At 52.7% G+C, this 21,149-nt stretch overlaps 2 protein-coding genes across 11 annotated transcripts in view; one reads left to right on the top strand and one right to left on the bottom strand.

Annotated features, from left to right (window-relative positions):
* The window catches only part of FANCA (FA complementation group A), a 38,825-nt gene extending 17,719 nt beyond the window's left edge, over positions 1-21,106 (top strand). For 3 of the 6 annotated variants that reach the window (XM_042230794.2, XM_027977774.2, XM_027977772.2), the window contains 24 exons: positions 63-112; positions 3,124-3,200; positions 4,324-4,437; positions 5,304-5,440; positions 5,719-5,789; positions 6,093-6,189; positions 6,272-6,459; positions 7,445-7,538; positions 8,346-8,522; positions 8,970-9,043; positions 10,247-10,375; positions 12,623-12,707; positions 13,590-13,753; positions 14,193-14,298; positions 14,977-15,033; positions 15,153-15,257; positions 15,869-15,981; positions 16,566-16,704; positions 17,456-17,518; positions 17,814-17,916; positions 18,274-18,349; positions 18,487-18,640; positions 18,747-18,839; positions 18,993-21,106. In XM_042230794.2, coding sequence (XP_042086728.1) covers positions 63-112; positions 3,124-3,200; positions 4,324-4,437; positions 5,304-5,440; positions 5,719-5,789; positions 6,093-6,189; positions 6,272-6,459; positions 7,445-7,538; positions 8,346-8,522; positions 8,970-9,043; positions 10,247-10,375; positions 12,623-12,707; positions 13,590-13,753; positions 14,193-14,298; positions 14,977-15,033; positions 15,153-15,257; positions 15,869-15,981; positions 16,566-16,704; positions 17,456-17,518; positions 17,814-17,916; positions 18,274-18,349; positions 18,487-18,640; positions 18,747-18,839; positions 18,993-19,100 — 2,574 coding nt within the window. In that variant the 3' untranslated portion in view covers positions 19,101-21,106. Of the gene's footprint in view, positions 1-62; positions 113-3,123; positions 3,201-4,323; positions 4,438-5,303; positions 5,441-5,718; positions 5,790-6,092; positions 6,190-6,271; positions 6,460-7,444; positions 7,539-8,345; positions 8,523-8,969; positions 9,044-10,246; positions 10,376-12,622; positions 12,708-13,589; positions 13,754-14,192; positions 14,299-14,976; positions 15,034-15,152; positions 15,258-15,868; positions 15,982-16,565; positions 16,705-17,455; positions 17,519-17,813; positions 17,917-18,273; positions 18,350-18,486; positions 18,641-18,746; positions 18,840-18,992 lie in introns of those variants that run through there. The other 3 variants (XM_027977773.2, XM_042230793.1, XM_060398287.1) reach the window with 3 other exon arrangements.
* Positions 12,737-21,149, bottom strand: part of ZNF276 (zinc finger protein 276) — a 34,401-nt gene continuing 25,988 nt past the window's right edge. For all 5 annotated transcript variants that reach the window (XM_027977784.3, XM_027977783.3, XM_027977782.3 and 2 more), the window contains 3 exons: positions 19,688-19,787; positions 15,248-19,619; positions 12,737-13,744 (listed from right to left, as the gene is read on the bottom strand). In XM_027977784.3, coding sequence (XP_027833585.1) covers positions 19,379-19,619; positions 19,688-19,787 — 341 coding nt within the window. In that variant the 3' untranslated portion in view covers positions 12,737-13,744; positions 15,248-19,378. The remainder of the gene's footprint in view (positions 13,745-15,247; positions 19,620-19,687; positions 19,788-21,149) is intronic.

Genomic DNA, 21,149 nt, shown 5'->3' with positions numbered 1-21,149 from the left:
GGCTGGGTTGGCAGAGACTGGGGTTCCTCTCGGCATCTCACAGAGTCTGTCTTTCCTCATAGCTCCCGAGAGCCCCTGATTCCCGCGAGGCCCTTATCGAGTCCCTGAGGAGGTACGTGTGGCCAGTGCGGCTGGGGGCTAGCAGCACAGAGACCTGTGTGGTGTCACATGTATGCTCGATTTATCTATAAAGTTGCCTTAAAATTAGTTACTTAAAATGTTAAAAAGAAAATTTCTTTGATTCTGAATATCACAACTTCACAAATACCATATGATGTCCCTTGTATGTAGAATCTAAAACATGGCACAAATGAAACAGAAACAGGCTCACAGACATAGAGAACAGACTTGTTTCTGGGAGGGGAGCAAGGTGTAGAAGGGGAGGCATGGACTGGAAGTTTGGGATCCGCAGATGTACACTGTTACATATAGGATGGATAAATAGCAAGATCCTACTGCATAGCACAGGTAACTATTCAACATCCTGTGATAAATCAGAATAGAGAAGAATATGAAAAAGAATGTATCGATATATATACCTGGGTCATGTTGCTGTACAGCAGAAATTAACACAACATTGTAATTCAACTATATATCAAAAATTTTTTTTAAAGTTAGACTTAAGAATCAGATATTTCTATGAAGTTTAAGACAGATAGCCATGCTCCACCCATCCTGCCACTTCACTTTCTGGAAGCAAGCATTTTCAACTCTGACCTGATTTTTTTATATTTTGCCCCAAATCTCCAAATAACTTTATTTCTGTGCTTAACCACTTTTTCTGTTTTAGTTTTCTGTCCTGCACCAACAAACACAGCTATCCTTCCTGTAATAGTTTTTAAAACCTTAGTATTTAATGCTTGTCTTTAAGGCTATCCAGACACTGTTCAGAGTTGTTCCTTTTGTTTCCTCTGGAGTTCATAATCATCTTTGTTTTATCTTAGTTTTCCTTGTATATATTTATATGCTTCCCTGCGAACTCAGCTGGATGTCTGACTGTTCTCTTGTTCAGAATCGTTGAGTATCCCAGCAGTTACAGTGTAGGGAAATCTCTTCTAGGCCTTCTAACCTGCTCCACTCTCACTTACTAGCTGTTTATGCCTTTGAGGCAGCTGTCACCCTTGAGTCTCCCTTCAGCATCACTTTGTGCTGTCCTCTGCCATGGCCTGTGCTGGCTTCTCTTTTCTGTATCAAGATCCTCCTCTTTCTTGGTTTGCCCCTTTGTGTTGGTGGAAAGCATCCTATTGAAGCTTCTCACAAAAGGATGGATGGGAGGTAAATTTTTTGACACTTTTTTTTAGCCCGTCATCTGATAGGTAGTTTGGCTGGGTATAGAAATCTGAGTTGGAAATTATTTTCCCTCAAATTTTTGCGTCACTTCCTTGACTTCTAATGTCCAGTGTTGCTGCTGACATGTTAGAAACTTACAATTTCTGACTCTTTGCATGGGATCTGTGTTCTTTCTGGAGGCTTGTAGTGTCTTTGTTCCCTTTGTTCTGAAGTTTTATAGCAGTGCATTTCACTGTAGATCTGATTTCATTTCTGGGCTGGGCATATGGTGGGGCTTTTAATCTGGAAGTTCATATCCTTCAGTACTAAGAAATTTTCTTGGATATTTAAAACCCTTTTTTAAAATTTTACAAAAAATTTAAGACAGAAAAGCAGAATAGAATCTGTCACCCAGATTTAATAGTTATCAATAAATGACCAATCTTGTTTCATCTGTAGCCTTCAAATTCATTTACCCACTCAGTATTCTGGATGGTTTTGAAGCCAGTCCCAGATGCTGATTATTTTATCTTGGTTCATATCATTGAAAGTTTCTTCTGTGTCTTTTTCCTTCTTGGAACTTATCGTTTTTAGGTGTTATATTTCCTGAAGTGTCTTCTGACTTTTTTCTCTTTTGTCATATTTTGCATATCTGTTTCAATTTGTTTTCCCTCTCCTTTCTGGGAGATTTCTTAAAGTTTATCTGTAGGTACTTTTACTGAGTGTTTCATTTCTGCCATCAGATATTTCTTTGTACAGCAGTCCATTCCTTTTCTTATATAATTTACTTTTGACTGTGCTGGGTCTTTGTCACTGTGTGAGGTTTTCTCTAGTTGCAGCAGGCAGGGGCCACTCTAGTTGTGGTGCACGGGATGCTCACTGTGGTGGCTTCTCTTGTGGAGCAGGGGCTCTAGGGCACACACTCACCAGCTGGGGTGCACGGGCTGTCCCATGGCATGTGGGACTTTCCTGGACTAGTGATCGAACCCTTGTCTCCTGCATTGACAGGCAGATTCTTTACCACTGAGCCTCCAGAGAAGCCCCCAGCAATCCATTCTTGTTTCATAGCTGCAGTGCTGTGTCTTGTCTCTCTGAAGATATTAATGAGAGCAAAGACTCACAGTTTCTTTTCTGTGGATTTCTCTGTTTCCTTGAGTTTGCTGTTTTTAATCGCACTGGTTTCTGATTTGGGGCTAAAGGCTTTACTGACCCCAGGGCAGAAGGTGGTGCCCCTCAGCTCCTGGTCTCCAGTCCCTGTGCACATTCATACTCGGGACCACAGCAGGTCTCTCTCTGGTCTTCTGCTTGAGTCTTGCCATCACAGTTTGCAGCACAGTGTGTGTGGAGGGGGAGTGTCCTGCAGACCATGCTGCTGTCCATGTGTCTCATAATTGGGCCGCTTGTGACTTCCACTCCTCTGAAGGGGACTCTGCTGCTCTTGTCCTTGGACTCGTCCTTGTGCCATGAGGGCGTGCCACCTGGGTCCATGCCCTGTAGCTGCCCGGCATCATCACTGGACTTATATTTTGAGTGACATAAGCATTAACTGGGTGTTTCTCTTAGCATTTCTCATAAAAAGTAATTAAGTTCACCTTTAAAATTTGGGAATTACCAAAACTTGACTGAGAGAAGTGCAAATCATTTCTAATCTCTCTACCCAACAAAAGCCATTGCAGGCGTTTATGCAGCATGTATTATTCAGTAGAGTCATGTGGTGTGGTGTTGTATAATCTGTTTATGTGTCGTATAGTTTACTGTATTGCATATTTTTGTTTTCTGATAGTTTCTGAAATTGTAACCTTGAGAATCAATTTAAATTGCAGTGGTCTATTTTACTGTTTCCTTCTGACCCAGAGCGGATAAAATTCCCCCAGCCCTGTACTCCACCTACCGCCAAGCCTGCTCCACTGCTGGACAGAAGCAGCCAGAAGGTGTGGTCCTCATTCGTGCCCATCTCCACTTCCCGAATCACGAGACGTTGTCGGTGGAGCCCTAGTCCCTCTGGTCTGGTCATGTCATGCTTGTTGTCTGGTCAGAACTGTGGCTTCAGTGACTGACTGGCTTAGCCCCGGGATGGTTGTGACTCCCAGAGGGCTGTCTGTGATGTCAGTCCTCTCAGGTCTCAGCCGGGAAGTACCTGCCGTACATTTCCTAAAGGACGTGGTACCAAGTCCACTTGACTGTCATCTTTGTGTGCCCTGCTGAGGTTGTGACATGGTTTCTGTTGCCCATCTGATTCACGTTTACATTCAGGTGACCAGCCAGGCTGAGGTCATGGTGCTGGTTCTGCACCGTGTCCTACTGGGGGTCTGCCTCAACTCTTGGTGATGTTGGTGGGGATCTTGCCATTTCTAGGGGACAGTGATGTAGACCTGGGCCAAGAGTGCATCCGACTTGGAGCAGCCAGGGACACTGTCCCTACCCCACCTCCCAGAAGCAAGGTGCCATCTGCACAGGGCCTGGCCTGTCAATGTTGAGATGGTGCTGCTGTTTGCTGGTCAGAGCCTCTGCTGCCTGCCAGCCAATTAGGCTGACTGACTACCTGCAACTCTATTCTCTGGTTCTGTCTGGCAGAACACTCTCACACAGTCTGCCACAGGTTCTGATGGCCAAGGGGACCCACACCTGTTTGGCCCTGTATCAGAATATCTCACTGATGAGGTGCCAAAGGGCTGGAGGGCTGTGTCCACAACCAAGAGCAGCCTTGCCTCTCTTCCTGATCCCTGGTCCTGCTTTTGGAAAAGGGCTTCTAGAACCTTTTAAATGTATGTTGAGGACTGGTAATTCCCTCTAACATCTGATCTTAACATCCTGGGATAAAAAACAGTATCACAATGTTACTTAGAAGTTTGAGAAACATCATCATCAGTTTGACCATCATCTGTCCATAATTCACACCCCCAGCCCTGCCTCCCTCCATAAGCATATGGTCTTTTTTATTACGTATGTGCGTGGTACACTTGCAGCGATGATGTGCATAGAACCATGTTTTTTTCCTAAACTTCCGTGTCTTGACGTCTAGCCCAATTGTGAAAATCACCCCCTGCCTCTCAGATGCAGCCCCGGGAGGGGAGGTGGAGCCCAGCTGTGCAGAGGAGCCACTGGACCTGCTCATGGCTGCCCTGCAGGAGCTCAGGGCCTCTATGACAGACCCCACCCAGCATGACGGTGAGGAGGGGGCTGCAGGCAGGGCTGTCCACAGTGGGTGTTTGTGGGTGGGAAGGCTTGTCCCGTGTGCTCAGGTTCATGGCTGGTCCCTGAGCCACAGCGGTCATTGCGTTCCCTGAGCTCAGCATCTGTCACGAACCCTGACTGTGGCCCGGTGGGTGTGGAGGACACAGCCTTGTTTCTGACATGCAGGCTGTCCCAAAGCCTTGGCAGAAGGTGAACTTTCTCTCCTTGGCACTGGTGGGATAGGTGATGTAGAGGAGGAAGCTGTGTGCTGGGCTGGGTGTGGTTTTCTTTCTGACCTCCACTGCCCAGCACCTCCAGCCCTCAGCACTGGGTCTCTGCTCCTGGACTGTCTCCTCTGGGGGACCTGGAGAACCAGTCTTGCAGTTCAGAGCACACGGTGGCCACGAAATAAAGTGCTCAGTTCCAGTAGTTTTAGACTTTGTTATGCTAAATGCAGAAACTAATATAAATAAGCCATGTTTTTAACTGCACAGGTCTATTCAATATATGCAGATTATTTTCAGTAATATGCTTAATTTTTTGGAGGTAAATGACAATTTGAAAAAACCTGCAGATAAACCATGTAGCCTGGAAATATTAAAAAAAATTAGGTATATTGTGAATGCGTATAGTGTATGTACATTCACATCTGACCTGCAGAGAACATGGAAGCCTGTGAGGAGTTAAAATTGAGGGTCAGAAGTGACACATGGTTTTCACAGTCCCAGCCCTGTGTGGTTAGCTCTGCTGCAGCTGTGGTTACCCTGCGGGCCCAGGACATCCCCTTGTGGCCAGCATGGCCCTTCCTAACACCGCCCCTGCAGCCTGTGGTCCTGCTTATGGCAGCCCCTCCCTTGTAGTGCTATCAGCTCAGGTGGCCATGGTCTCCGAGAGGCTCCACTCTGTCCTGGGCCTCAGCGAGGATGTCAGCAGCGGCGAGGCGGCCCCGGTGCAGCTCAGCATCCAGGCCCCTGAGCTGCAGCCGCGGGAGCAGAGGGTGAGTGTGGGAGACCGTGTGTGAGTGAGTTGAGGGTTTGGTATTGTCTGCATGCAAACTCTGCATTTGTGAGGAAGGTGTGGGCAGGTCTGCCGACCCTATTCTCCACTGACACATCCCATCATGACCTCGGAGGACCTTCCCAGGGTCTGGGGGTTCCTATGACCTGGGAGTGGCAGCCTTCTCTCTGGGCACTAGCCTGTTTCATAGTCTCGTGAGCTTATCTCTGATCCTGTGTGTCCGGAGTGTAAACACTCCAACGAGACCTTTCCTCTCAGGTGGTGGACCTCCTGCTGACGTCCTTTTGTCAGAACCTCATGGCAGCCTCCAGTGTCGCCCCACCGGACAGGTAGAGGCCAGGTGGTCCCAGCAGGTGGTTGGAGCTGTCCCGAGGGCAGCCTGGTGCTCCTGATGAGAGGCCATCGGTCTTGGGCTGCCCCCGATGTCCTGCTGCGCTGGGGGAAGGCGGGGAGGGCTGGGGGCTGATGTACCGTAGCGCAGGCACGTGGCCAAGGCAGTCTCGCAGCAGGTGAGCCTGTTGTCTGGGGAGCAGCTTGGCTCTTCCTGGGTCTGCGGTGCCTGCCTGCTCATCCATGGGCTCTGGGAGGGCTGGGAGTGCCACTGCCCTGTTCTCTGTTGCTTGCCCCCGTAGGCAGGGCCCCTGGGCCACCCACTTCGTGAGGGCCCTGTGTGGACACAGGTTCCTGCCAGCTGTGCTCACCAGGCTCTGCCAGCTGCTCCATCACCAGGTAGGGCTACCATTCCCTCCAGCTGGGAGTGGGTCCCCCACCCAGCCCCCCAGCACCGAACACCTTTTCTCTCTTGTCTTAGGGCCCAAGCCTGAGTGCCTCACACGTGCTGGGCTTGGCTGCGCTGGCTGTTCACCTGGGCGAGTCCAGGTCTGTGCTCCCCAAGGTGCACGTGGGCCCTCCTGCCCCTGCCAGGGGCCTGCCCATCCCTGAGTTCATCGACAGCCTCCTGCCCTGTGTGGCCCAGCAGGCCTCGGCCCTGTGTCTGAAGTAAGTACACCTTGTCAGTAGTAACGTGTTTCTCAGACAGCACAGCACAGACACACGTGCTCCGTGCTGTGCTGGTCCACACCTCCCGGAAGGAACCCTGTCTGGATGTATCTGGGCGCATGCTGGTATCTCTGGTTAGGACAGTGAAGTCATCCTGCCTTGCTCCCTGCCTTTGGAGACGCTGGCTCTGGGCTGCAGGTGTCCTTCTCTAGGCTGGGTGGCCAGCAGCTGGGTGGACCTGTCCCTCAGGTTCAGTTCTGGGGTCTCCCTGTGGCAAGCAGCTTTCTCTGGGGCACTCCTCTGCACACATGGCTGTCCTGTCACTATACACAAAGCACCAGAACCTCTCCCAGGACCCAGCAGTTGCAGGGAGCCCGGCACCAGGCTTGGCAGGTGTGAGAGATGGCTGGGGTGAGAGCGGCCACCCATGGCAGAGACCTGGGGCTTTCTGCAGCTGCTGAGGTGAACAGACTGAAGTCAGGACAGAAGCCAGAGACTCCGGCAGGGAGGGATGTTGGCAGGGCCAGGGTCCTGGCTTGCGGACTAAGCTGACATCAGCAGACAGGGAGAGCCAAGCTCAGGAGCAGCTCTCAGTGATGAGGCCCCCGGGAGTCAGGCCCTGTCCTCACCACCCAGACTCCCTGCCAGTCTCTGCCTGACTTGTCACAGCCACCATGGGTGGGCAGAGCTGAGGCTGCTACTGGACCCACTTCTCCCTGGCTTGGAGGTCCTTATAGGCAGGAACAGCAAACAATGTGTGGGTCATGCCCGTGAACCCCACGGGGCACGCCCTCCCTGACACGCTGGGGAAGCAAGCTCTTACATGGAGTGCTTGCGTGTTTACATTTTCCAAGATGCGTTACTAGGGGGTGGGGTGGGGGTGCTGGGATGCCCTTGGTTCACTTTGTGTAACTCATGCTGATTTCCACCCTGTATTTTGTGTGCATCCCGTTTCTGTGTTATAATTTCCGTTTTCTATTCTCAGATTTTCTACAGCAGCAATTTCTTATTCCTTGTGTAAGTTTTCCCAGTCACATGAGCTTCTGCACAGCTGTCTGTCTCCTGGCCTTATAAAAAAGGTGAGTCTTCTGGGTTCCTTTCTCGGCCGAGTTCCTGTTTTCTATGGGTCTCTGGCCCGAGGCTGTGTGGCCTCCATCTCATGCTCAGCACCGCTTTGGTCTGTGGCAGGCTATCTCCTGGGAGCCACCGCCTTCTGCCTTTTCTTTCTGGCTGAGTTAAGAGGAGGGGGTGTAAGGTGAACCACAGATGTCCCTCCTGTTTATAAAATTGGCTCATAAGAGTAGTCATAAGAAGTGTCTTCCCAGGTAAAGAGGCGCCCTATACTTCCTCTAAAGATAGCCCTGGAGACTGCGTGTTGGGATTCTGTGTCAAGGGTGGCAGGGCTGTCCGTTCCAGCGGGAGCCGGGGTTGCGGCACAGAGTTCCAGGGAGCCTGTCCACTGGGCGATAAGCTTGCTTCTCAGTTCCAGGCTCCATGTTGGACTCCTGGGCCCTGCTGGGAGCTGCCTTGTCAGGAGCAGCCTGGGGGCTGGTACCACAGTTTCACAGTGTGGGACGGGGGCAGGTCAGGGGGAGTCCCAAGCTGCCATGGTCCCCTTGCGCTGCCTGTGAGTCCGGAAGCACAGGGCAGGGGTTTCTGTCTCCTAACGAAAGACAGGTGGCTTGTCCATCTCCCAGGAGCTTCTCACACAGACCCCAGTGCCAGCAAGCCTCAGGGGACAGCTGAGCACAGCTGCAGGACACAAGCGGCCTCAGATGTGCAGTCAGAGCTGCTGCCCCTTGAAGTGCCATCTGAGGAGCAGGGGCTCCCCACTGCCAGCCGAGCGTGGCCGGCCTCACAGCACACACGCCACTGGATTTTTTCAGTTCCAGTTCATCATGTTCAGATGGTTCCCAGAAGCTCGAGACCCCCCGTCTCAGGAGGACCTGGCCAGCCCACCCTGGAGGCCCCTGTGCCTGCCCTCCGTGGACTGGCGGAGAGCCGCCCTCTGCCTGTGGAAGCAAAGAGCCCTGAAGGAACTGCTGAAGCAGGAGGGGCTCCAGGTAGGTCCTGCAGTCCCCTCCCTGGGATACCTGCTACACGCAGTGTGAGGTTTTGAGGTTGGTCTCCATGGACATGTGGAGCTGCCCCAGAATTTAAAGACAGGGTGAGTGCTGTGCAACTGCTGGAAGCTTCATGTTATACTCCCAATTCGGTGAGCTGAAACGAGTTGTGCGGACGCCACGATCTGTCCAGGGCCAGGCAGCAGTGTGGACGATGCAGTTTTAGACCAGTTTGAAAAGTTTCAGGTAGCTTCACTCTCAGGGTTAAATTACTGGTTCTTGGGGCTTCATGCCAAGCTCCCTGTCTAACACTGGGAAGTGGCGTGAGGATGAGAGGGTCTGAGACCCAGGAGACCTCCAGCTGCCGTGAGAGCCACAGTCACAGCCTGCCCTGTGGCTTCTGTGTGCCGTCCTTGGCATGGTGGTCACTTGAGCTTTTTCTCTCAGTTGACTTATAGAGACTGGTTACAACTGGAAATAGAAATTCAGCCTGAAGTTGATTCTCTTTCAGATATAGAAAGGTAAGTACTTAAAGATCTGCCCTTTAAAACGTTACACTGTTTTGTGTCATGATGTCCTCAATTTAACGTTCAGCTTAACATAAAGTCTATGTTATAGTATAATATAATTTTATTCATTCTATTATTCAAGGAATACTTCCTGAGCTCCTGTGGTTTGGCAGATACTTCTAGAATGGTCTGGGAGCTAGGGATATAGCGTGAACAAAACAGATGGGGCTCCCTGCCTGCACTTCTGCCCCGTTGGCCCTGAGTGGGCACTCCTGCTGAGGGACTGTGCAGCCCGGAAGCAGGCAGGGAGATACAGCAGGGCTGTGGGAGCAGGTGCTGGCAGGTGAGGAACAAGGAGTCTGAACCCCCGAGGGCCGTGGTCAGGGAGCCACGAAGATCTCAGCTGGTGTCAGCCAAGGCAGGGGAGGGTGGGCATGGCTTCATCAATTGCTGGCTTCGAGGCATGGCAACAGGAGTGAGCAAATTGGGGTCTGAGCCCCTGTGGGTCCCAGGGCCCCTGTGGGTCCCGGGGCCCGTGAACGAGATGGCTGAGCCATAAGGTGTGCTGTTTGGGGCTCAGGTGTGTGCTGAGGGGCTTCGCAGCAGGGGTGGCTGTCCTCAGGCCTCCATCTGTGGTGTGGTCAGAGACGTTCCCACACGTGGAGATGCTGTGACATGGTGTCAGATTCTGATGGAACAAGTAGACTTAGGAAGGATGGCAAACAGGAGTGGGAGTGACGACAATGCCTTCTGCAACTCGGACGGTGGGGGTGGAGGGGCTGGTGGGGCACTCCCACCTATCAGCTTTGTGCCTGGCTTGCTTCCTGAGCGCTTCCTTCCTGCGCTTATGAGCCCGGGGCCTCGCTCCTCTCCAGTGTCCTGGCGTGCAGATCCAGAGTACGCCTTCTTAGCTCTCCCTCAGGTCGGGGCCTCCTTCCCTTGCTCCTCACTGCAGTGCCCCCTGCCTCTTGTGGTCGTGGCCGAGGCCCTGCTTGAATTCTGGTCTCCCTGTGGGGGCAGACTGCAGCACTGGCGGCTGCCAGTGCTGTGGGCTTAGCACTATGGAGCCTGGTCCACATCTGGGTGCGCTGCTGCTGGACGCAGCCAGTACAGACACCCCCTCTGCCCCCGGCTCAGCAGCCGTGCACCTGCAGTCCCCCACCCCTCCGGCTGAGGTGGCCTCCCTAGGCACAGACCCTGGTGTTTGCATTGTAGGCAGGACTTCCAGCAGTGGGCCATCCACCAGCACTTCCTCCCCATGCCCTCTGCCGCTGGTGGCTGTGATGGAGACCTGGAAGCCGCTTGTACCACCCTGGTCGACGTGCTCATGGACTTCTGCCAAAGGTTAGGAACGTTGGTGCCCAGAGGCATGTGTGTTTTGATTTTGGTAGCTCTAAGAATGATTTTATTTCTCTCGGTCCACACATTTGGACATATCTGATAACAAGTCTGAATCTTCGCAATGAAGGCAAGCTTCTGGTATCATCTTTCTCTCTGTGCGTCACCTGATCAGCAAATGTGAGAATAAAAGGTCTAGTAGGTGGTGGGCGCCAGTGTCGCCACCCACGGTGCAGGAAGTACCGGTGTGGACTGGCTGCCACGAGAGGCAGGCCTTCCCAGTCCTGTCTGGGCTGTGCAGGCTGTGGGTGTCTGACACGGCCTGTTCAGTCTCATCGTCCTCCTGGTTGAGGACATATGCTGTGTCCAGGTGGTGTGTGGTGTTATCTTGTTATGGTTTTGATTTGCTTTTCCCTGATGGCTCACAGTGTTGACCATTTATTTATCTTTTTTGGACAGATGTCTGATCAGATCCTTTGCCTATTTACAATTGGGCTATTTGCTTGTTGAGTCTTAAGGGTTCTTTATATAGTCCAAATGCCAGCTCCCTTGAAATACGTGAATCACAGATGCTTTCTCCCATCCCTTAAAGTCATTGGTTCACTCCCTTGATAGAGTACTTTGATTCATACGAGTTTTACATTTTGAAGAAGCCGTATTCATCTGTTTTTAATTTTAGCTTTTGGGCCTTTGATCCATTTTGAGTTACTTTTTTTTCCCCTAAATTTATTTATTTGACTGCATCAGGTCTTAGTTGAGGCGCACAGACTTTGCAGTTACAGCCCACAGGCTCAGTTGCGTCTCGGCATGGGGGGGGTCTTAGTTTCCTGACCAGGCATGGAACCCACATCCCCTGCATTGCAAGGCGGATTCTTAACCACTGAACCACCAGGGAAGTCTCTTGAGTAAATTTTTTGTAAGATGTGAGGTAGAGATCCAGCCCCATTCTTTTGGATGTGAATGTCCAATTGCCCTTTTTGCTGAAAAGACTGTTCTTTTCCATTGAATGGTCTTGTTACTCTTGTCAAAAGTCCACTCACCATCTGTGTGCATTTACTTCTGGACTCTCAACTCTGTTCTACTTATCTTTACCTCTGTCCCTGTGCCAGGACCACACCATTTTGATTACTATAGCTTTGTAATAAGTTTTAAAATTGGAAAATGTGGGAATTCTCTGGCAGTCCAGTGGTTAGGACTCCATGCTTTTACTGCTAAGGGCCCGGGTTCAATCCTTGGGTAACTATGGTCCCACAAGCTGCACGGTGCGGCCAAAAAATAAACAAGGAAGTAAAATTGGAAGAGATGAGTCCGCTAACTTTGCCCTTCTTTATCAAGATTGTTCTGCAGCCCTTGCAGCTCCATCTGGATTTTTAGGATCAGCTTATCAATTTGTACAAAACGAGCTGGGATTCTGATAATGACTGCACTGTATCTGTTTATCAGTTTGGGTCCTTCCATTTGTTTAGGTCATCTTTAATATCTTTCAACAGTGTTCTATAGTTTTCAGTGTGCAAGTCTCGCATCTCCTTGATTAAATTTATTCTGCAATATTTTATTTTTTTTTGCACCATTGTAAATGGTATCATTGCTTTAATTTCACTTATTTGCTCAGATGGCTTTTTATTGTTAATTTTTTATGATTTTTGTATATATAAGGTCCTGTCATCTGTGAATAGGATGGTTAAACTTTTTCCTTTCCAATCCGAATGACTTTTATGTGCTGATTTACTTGCTGAGTTGTCCTGTCTAGAACTTCACAGTGCAGTGCTCACTGGAGGCAGTAGAAGCAGACACTTCGTCCTGGTCCTGGTCTTGGGAGGACAGTTTTCAGTCTGTTATCATTGAGTACAATGTGAGCTGTGGGGTCTTCATAAATGCCCTTTGCCAGGTTGAGGAAGGTCCCTTTTACTCCTAGTTAGTTTGTTTTTTTAGTCGTGAGATGGTGTTGAACTTAATGTTTTATCTGTGTGGGTTTTGGTTTTCTATTCTACTCATGTTAATTGCATTAATTGATTTTTGCATATTGAGCCAACCTTGCATTCTTAGGATAAATCCCAGTTGGTTGTGTAATCATTTTGATATGTTGCCAGAGCTGGTTGCTGGCTTTGTGCTGTTGCTGGGGCACCATGCGTGCCCTGTGGTGCTTGGGTACTCCCTGGCCCTGTGACCACAGGCCATGCTGGAGGCAGAAGAAGAGGTAGCCCAGCATAGATAGGAGACACTAAAGAGGCTTTCACTGTGTTTTCATTTCAGTTCGAGGAGTTATCATCACTCAGAGAATTCTGATTTGGTTCTTGGTGGCTGCAAAGGAAATCGGGACATTTTTTCCAGATTGCAGGTTAGTTAGAAAATGCAAAACTCAGTGTGTCCACTGCATTGAAGCCATGTGCTATCAAGATATTTATTGAGCATCCAATGAGTCCAGATGTCTGTTCTAAGCAGAATGAAAGCCTGAGTCACAGACACGGTCACTCAGACCAGAGGCCACGTGCTCTGTGAACTCATGTCACCATAAACGTCAAAGGAACACAAAAATGAAAGATGAAATACAGGAAGCATCTCCAGGCTTTAGGACATTTAAGATTTGAAAACAGGAAGTAAAAATGTGGACTTCAGTAGTAACTTGGTTGCTACTCCCATTCTCTGCTCTTTAACTCTGGGTGCAGCGCTAGGAGGTCAGACTCTTGAGAATTGATATAAATAACCCTCCACTTGGCTGAATATTGAGAGTTTGCAAAGACCAGAGGCTGGAGCCCCTTCTGTTTCCCAGGTCACTTGTCACTGAGGCAGGAACACTGAGAAGGGTGCGGAGGCCCTGCAGGTTCTCATCCTGGAGTGAAAAGTGCCTTTCTGTCAGCATGCTGCTGCCCAGACCTCCTGAGAGTGGGCTCTGGGGTCAGAGGGCAGACCAGGCCTGTCCTTCCTTCTCGACAGCTGTGTGCTGGGGGTCTGTAACTGTGGACGTGGCCATGCAGCTCTGTCTTATGGGATCTGGAATTCCCGCTATCTCTCTTTAAAAGTGCCTGAATTTAGAAAATGTGGAGGATGAAAGGGAGATCCTAACACTCCACACAAAAGGGACGCATGTCCTCTGCATCCATCATAATGGGAAGTGGAAAGAGTTCCTGGGAGGGTGGCCGCAGCAGGAGTCATGGGTTTAGAGGTCGCGTGTGACAGGGCGATGAGGAGACGGGTGCTCTTCATCTGGTGCCGTCTCCAGGAGATGGCTGCTGACCTGCAGCAGGGCCCTGCGCCCCTCGGCCACGCTGCTCCCCATGGACACTTTCTCTTCGGAGTTTTCCACAGACGCCTCCAGGCCCTGACTCACGGGTGGGATGTGGCCAGCCGCCTCCAGAGACAGCAGGAGCTGCTCACCTGCAAACGGTAACACGGTTGCATCCCAGGGTCTCTCCCGACTTCGGCTTCTCTTCCCTCTAGTTGTGGGTCTCTGGGGTGGCCTCTCCCCGGGAGTCCCCTGGAGAGCAGGGTCTGGGCCCAGGATCCCTTCAGTTCAAAGGCCTCACATCGAATGTGGGCTCAGGGGTCCTCACAGCAGCTTCATCACAACTGAGCTGTGAATTGACATCCTTCCCAGGCTAGTGAGCTGGTTGGTTCACACACTGCTCCCACCCTGGGTCATCATGAAGCTGCATGGCTGCTTTGGGGAAGCACAGTGGTGTCTACGGGCCCAGCAGCACAGGAGCCCAGGCCCTCCCGGGAGGGATGGGCCGCAGACTCGGGCCAGTTCCCAGCAGGCTGGGAGGGTGGCTGCCGCTCCAAGCATTGCTCTCGGGGGTCACTGTCCACACCTCTGTCCTCCCAGCACCCTCCTCGGCCTGCCCCCCTCCATGCTAGTCAGCAGCCCCTGTGCGGAGCAGCCGACCGCCCCCAGCTGCGCTGATTTCTTCCACTTGGTCAACTCAGAGTTGGTAGGTGTGGAGTGAGCAAGGTCAGGTGCGGGGCTGGGGGCCATGTGGGCACTGTGGGCTGGTTCTGGGGAAAGTTCAGGAGTGCATCTGTGGTCACATGGAGCCAGCGGCCTCGGTATGGGTCCCACCTGCAGGGGGTCACTGAGGCTAGACCGTGGTACTTGGAGACACAGGGAGTCCTTCACTCTGTTGGACACAGGCAGCAAGGCCAGAGACTGGGGCCAGTGCCTTCTCCAGAACATGACTCCTTCATAGAACATTCCCCAGTTTAGCGGTTTGGGCCCCAGAAGTGCTGACCGACCTGCCCGCTTCACCTCTGGGCACAAAAGCCAGACAGAGCCTACACCTGGCTCTTCAGACTCCAAAGGGTGCCCTCCCTTACTTGTGCACAGTCACGGACAGGGAGGTGCTGTGCCCACCACAGGAGGCTTTGTAAAAATGCACCATGTGGCTGGAGGTTGTCTGAGGTTCTGGTCATGTGTGTGGAGCTTATAGGGTAGCTGGGGAGCAGCAGAAATGAGGTGAGATTTTCTGTTCAAGTTCGTTCTGGAGGCTGTTCCCCCTCAAGCTCTGAGAATGGCCTGTGAAAGCAGCCAGGTGCGGGGGAGGAGGGACAGCACACGGCTGCCCACCTCTGTCCACCGCCCTCCTTCCTCACTGGCCTCTACTATCTTGCAGAGAAACTTCTCCCATGATGGTGCTCTCACCTACGACATCACCGCCCACTTCTTCAGGGTAATTCCAGTTCCCTCCACCCCTCCCGTGTCACTACTCAGACCTCTGGCCTGGGCCTTGCGTATGCAGTGGCTCCCAGGGTCCATGTGCAAACTCAGTAGTGGGCATCTCCTCCCCAGGGGCTCCTCAACACCTGTGCACGAAGCAGAGACCCATCCCTGGCAGCCGACTTGGCCCTGACCGCCTGCCAGACCCAGTGCCCCCTGCTGCTCACCTCTGCTCTGGTAGGCCTGCCATCTTCTCGGGGGAGCTCCCGGGCCTGGTGGGGTGCCGTGAGGGTCAGTGTGGCTGGGGGTTGCACATCTAGGGCCTCCTGGCTGTGTGATCCCAGGCGCAGTGGGTGTTAAGTCAGGAGCAGATGCCCCGGGAGCAGTAGGGAGAGAACTGGAGAGGGAGGACTGGGTCGCAGGAGTCCCTCCGCGCCAAAGCCAGCAGCAGAAGTCATTCACGATGTGTGCTCTGGGCTGGAGCTGCCTTCTCAGCCCCTGCAGCCTGGCCTCTGCATGGCCTTCCGAAGTTCCTCAGTAGGGGCTCCCCTGTGGGCTTTCTCACCCCTTCCCCTTTTGTCAGGAGGGAGGACACCGCCCCATTCTTTCAGAGCAGCACGTCTGCCACCGAGCTCCCTGGGCAACCGTGTGTCCTCTGAGGATGAGTTGTGTTGGGCCGTAGATGAGACACTGTCCTTGTAGTTAGGAAGCACCAGATGAGCAGAGCCAGGCTCGGGGGGGGTGGGTGTCAGCCAGCAGGTGGACATGTCCTGCCCAGATGGTCGGGGTCACTGAGGTCTGCAAAGCGTGGTGGTGAATGACTGTTGGTGCCCATTCTCTCCCATGAGCTGTGGTGGTCAAGCCTGGAGCCCGAGCTGCACTGCCGGTGGAGGAGGTGGTCCCAGAGCCTGCTGCCTGCAGAGCTGCGGAAGCTGCAGGAGGCCCACCTCTTCGCTGAGAGGTGAGTATGGGCACACGCTCTCGTTGACCTGCCCAGCATCTTGGGAGCTGGAGAGGCCTCTGGACAGGCTCTGCAAGGTGCAGGGTTCACCTGCCCGTCTCCTTTTACTTCCCAGCGGGTGCCCTCCTAGAGGTCACAGAGAGGATCGCTGGCCCTCTCCAGCCTCCTTACATTTTCCTCTGACCATTTCCATCGCTCAGGCACCCCCAGAGTTAGGGATGCTGGAAACCTCAGAAAACAAGGAAAGCCAGTCTGCCCACTGACTCTAATCGTATAGAGAGCAGGAAAGTTTCTTAAATCATTGCACTGTATTGTTTTTCGCTTTTGGCCATTTTAACCTGCTGAAGGACCTTGAACATCACAGTGCAGTTGGGGCAGGGGTTGTGTGGGAGGCCGGTGCAGATTCTGGGGTCTAGGGGTCAGGGGAAGGGCTCCAGGCAACCCTGCGTTCCACACCCTCCTGACAAAGCTGAGACCCCCTGCAAACTGCACCACTTCCTGTGTCCAGGGCATAGGGCCAGTCTGTGCAGAGCCAGGTTGGGGGCAGGGGTTCCTGTGGTGATACACTCCTCTTGTCTGCGCAGCATGTCCTCCCCCATCATACCACCCCCCGCACCTTGCCCGTCCTGGCTCTGCGCGGCTGCCCTGCACTTTGCAATTCAACGGGCCAGGAAGGAGAGCTTCAGGCAGGAGCTGGGGAAGCTGGATGGCCAAGGAGAGGAGGCAAGGATGACACCCTCTTCCTGCAAGCTCACGTTCTCTCAGGGTTCATCTAACACACTGTACTTTTCAAGGACACACAAGTGTTTGGGGTCCTTCTGACTTTATTTGGAAGCAAACCTTCCTGGGTGTACAGGTTTGATAAGACTTTTAACTCTAAACTGCTTTTATTTGACGTGTTTATTCTCCCCATAATCCCCGGGGGGGGGCAGTTAGGGCCGACTGGCACTCATCAAGGTACCTGTACCCCATTCAGCTGCTCGCTGAGACCAGGGCTGGATGGAGGGCTCAGAGGGCAGGCTGGTGTCCCCACTGGGAGCCACCATGGTACACCCAGCTGAACCCCTAGTTCTCTAAAACCCAGAGCTCCCCAGCAGCTCAGGTTGTACACACCTGCCTGACAACAACTGCTGAGCTATGGGGTTTGAGTGATTATAATTTCAAGTAACTGAGTCCCAGGGAGCATCTGTTCTTAGACTTTTCAGGCTGTTTTTGTTGGAAGGCTTTTAGTGGCTCCGTATCTTCCAGACCACTGTCCCCTTACAGGCCCACAGAGATGGGTCCCCAAGCAGTAATTGTTTATAACCCATTAAATTCTGTAAGAGCGACTACAAATTTTATTCCTGCAAAGATCCCCCCAAAGATTTCTAACCTAGGCCTATAAACAATCAGTGAGGAATTATTTTTACTTATACTCTCAGGGAACAGAATACAGGTAGTCTTATGTTGTGAGTGGATGTGTTTTTATTTGTAGCTGTTCGTTTCCCTGTTTTTCTTTTCCTTGATGGGCCTGCTCTCTTCATATCTGACTCCACAGGTACGTCAGACCCTCTCCCACACTGGACAGGGTGGCGAGCCCCTGCCCCCAGAGCACTTGAAACCATGGATCCCCATTTCTCTGCAGACCTCCTAAGTTAGGTCTCTTGAGCAGGGGAGGTGTGGTACCTTTGGGGCAAAAGCTTTCTCAGGAGAGAAAACCCCAGGCCATGGGCCTGCGCTGTGGGGTCTCCCTTCAGACCCTGCACCCTGAGGGTCTGCGCAGGGCCCCAGGTAGACAGCCCCTCCTTGCCCACTGTCACCTTTGAGTTCTTCTGTCCTTCTGTGGGTCACAGGCCATTGGCTCCCTGAGGGCTCTGGACATCTGTGCGGAGATCTTGGGGTGTCTGCAGAAGAGGAGGATTTCCTGGCTGCTGGTCTTTCAGCTGACGGAGGCGGGTGAGAGATCCGGAGGCTGCCAGCCATGTCTGTGCTGGCTCCTAGCCCTCTGACGGGAGCAGGTCAGACTGCAGCCGACTCCTTAGTCCTTCTCTTCAGAAGCAACTTTCAAATGGTTACACAGGAGCCCTCCTTGGGGCTCACTTTAAAAACTCATTTTTGCAACTTTATGTGCTTGGTTAAGTATACAGACTCATTTAATAATTTAGTGGAGCCCTGACGATTTCAGGGACCCAGCCCCCACCCCCTAGTCTGTGGCATGAGGTTGCCACCCCTGGGTCAGCAGGCACACAACTCGTGGAGACCCTGACACTATGGGAGGGCCCCGCACTGCTGACAAGCCCCTTGGTTTTACAGATGTCCCCGTGGGGCGCACCCTCCTTGGCCTGGCCCCCGACCACCAGGTCAGGCTGCTGCCGGTCGCCTTCTACAGGTAACCCTCAGGGCCTGGAGGTCAGGGGAGGAACAGCAGGGGTCCTTCAAGACATAGAGCCTGTGCCCCTGCTGCCTGCCACCAGCCCAAGTCAGATGTGTGAGGTCAGGTCACTTGACACCTGTGTCTGCCTTCAGCCTCCTTCCCTACTTTGACGAGGATGCCCTCCTCAAAGAAGATGCCTTCCTGCGCGTTGCTCTCAACATGTACCTGAAGCTTGTTGGCCTCTTTGTGGCTGGGGAGACCGGTGCAGTCTGGACTGTGGCCCATGGTGGGGAGCTCCCAACTCAGGCAGGTGCAGGGCCAGGCCCCATCTCCAGACAGGCTGGGGTGACGCTCCTGGCACAGTTCACGGCTCTGGGCACCCTGACCTTGGCACTGCCCATCTTCTTTCTAGGGTGACCCCATAAGCCTGATAACAAATGCCCGTCTGTTTCTGCTGCAATTGATACCTCGGTGCCCAGAAAGGAGCTTCTTGCATGTGGCAGAGGTAATGCCCAGGTGCTCACCGAGGTGGCTATGTTTAGGTCCGTGTCACTGTGTGACATGAGGATGCTGGACGCCTTGGGGAAAGCCGGCATCCAGCATCCAGGCCCAGGAGGGACGGGGGCAGGATGGGCCCAGCATGTGGGCTTTGTTGCAGCTGCTGGCTGTGAGTGGAGATTGTGACCCGGAAGTGAGTGCTGCCCTCCTGAGCAGGCGGCAGGCTGTGCTGGACCCCAATCTCTCCCAGGAGCCCCAACTCTTCTGACCTGACCTGCACAGGGCGCTGCCCAGCTCCTCAGAAGTGGGTTACAAATCTCAATTGCTTTAGTGGGTAAGAGGAATCAGTTCTCTAAAATCTGCATCTGGCCCAAGTCACTCTGGTTATAGGAGAAGAAACTGCTGGTCCCAGAGCAGAGGCCACAAGATCCTGCGAGCCGCAGACTGAACCATCGCCGCCCAGCACGCAGAGTGGGGGCGCATCAGGGCACCACTCTGCGCACAGGCCTGAACCAGTCACCACCCGAGCTCGGGGCAGCCAGGCCCTCAGGTGGGCTCAGCCTTCACCACCTGCCCTGCTGCGGGCCTGGGCGGGGCCTCTGGGGCCTGGTCTGGGGTCTGCGTCAGCGGGTGCACCATGGACATGTGCACGTTGAGGTTGTGTGCCTTCTCAAACCGCCGGCCACATTGGTCACAGGCAAAGTCCAGCTCTGTCTCAGCCTTGTGCTTGGTCATGTGGTACTTCAGGGATGCCCGCTGCCGGCACTGGAACCCGCAGACCTCACACCTATGGGATGGGGCCAGTGAGCCAGGGCCAGGGTGCTGCCAGCGGGAGGGCCACCACCCCCCACTTACTGCAGAGGCTTGGCTCCCGAATGGCGCATCTGGTGGACCAGGAGGTGCTTCCGCTGCTTGAAGGTCTGTCCACATTCATCGCAGATGTAGTTCCGCACCTCTGGGGACCAGACAGGGAGTGACCACAGGCCCTGACACTGTCCCCTTGGTGCTCAAGCACCTGACTCACAGGTGACACAGCTCTGACCCACTTGGCTGCAGCATGTTTCCCTAAACCTCCTATTTTCTGGAGCACCAATTCTTAGAGGGAGCCCAATCGGTGCAGTTTCACAGATGACTGATTACAGCTACTGCTACTCTAGGGACTGTCCCCATGCTGGGCGCACCACAGGGGCACCCACTGTGGCAGTCATCTTAAAAGAGCCTTTCAACAAAACTTGAACGTCACACCCCCAGCCATGCACCTGGAGCAACACCACATGCTTCTCTCCTACATCACTGCGCGTCTACCAACGTGTGACACAGCCGCACAGGCAGGCTCCTCCATGACTAGGAGCAATCGTCCTGCCAGTGTGAGGTCTAGACTGTTCTGTGCTGAAAATAAAAACTGCTCATGATCACGACGACTGTGGTCTGACTGAGTTACAATGGCTTGACCCGACACCAGGGAATTACTGTGTCAGGAGTAACAGACAAGAACACTCAAAGCATGAAATGCTGTGAAACTGAGGGACTGTGAGCCAGCCATTAAGTGGGCAAATCGGAGTGAAGAAGTCAATCATTTGTACAAAGGTCAACAGAGGAAAAATATCGTTTAGGATGGACTATCTGGACATGGGGTTGGAGGGTCGGGAGAGCTGCCTTCTGGGCAGAACCAGCAATGACGAACATAGGCACACACGAGTCCAAGGTCGTGGACGCGTGTTCAGAGAGAAGGGGTAGCTCACCACTGATGGCGGTGAGCACTGGGGCACCACCTTCCCTGTGCTTTTCCCACCAGCTGCTACCATGAATTTGGGTCAGTTTTATAATCTGAAAAGCACATATCATTTTCTTCCAGTAATGATGTAAATGGAGAAGGAAATGGCGAACCATTCCAGTCAGATGGGTCTTCCAGAGTCAGACACAACTGAGCAACTAACACACTGCTGCTGCTGCTGCTGTAAGTCGCTTCAGTTGTGTCCGACTCTGTGCGACCCCACAGATGGCAGCCCACCAGGCTCTGCTGTCCCTGGGATTCTCCAGGCAAGAACACTGGAGTGGGCTGCCATTTCCTTCTCCAATGCATTAAAGCAAAAAGTGAAAGTGAAGTCGCTCAGTCGTGCCCAACTCTTAGCGACCCCATGGACTGCAGCCTACCAGGCTCCTTCGTCCATGGGATTTTCCAGGCAAGAGTACTGGAGTGGGTTGCCATTGCCTTCTCCGAACTAACACATATGATGATGTTAAAACAGACCACAATAAACTCACAGGACAGCACCAGGGTTTCTTCTGTGTCAGTTCCCTGGAGCCCCATCTGCAG

This window comes from Ovis aries, chromosome 14 (genome assembly GCF_016772045.2).
Source record: "Ovis aries strain OAR_USU_Benz2616 breed Rambouillet chromosome 14, ARS-UI_Ramb_v3.0, whole genome shotgun sequence".
Classification (NCBI taxonomy): domain Eukaryota; kingdom Metazoa; phylum Chordata; class Mammalia; order Artiodactyla; family Bovidae; genus Ovis; species Ovis aries.
The sequence above is the reverse complement of the archived record's forward strand: the minus strand, read 5'-3'. Positions and strand labels throughout refer to the sequence as shown.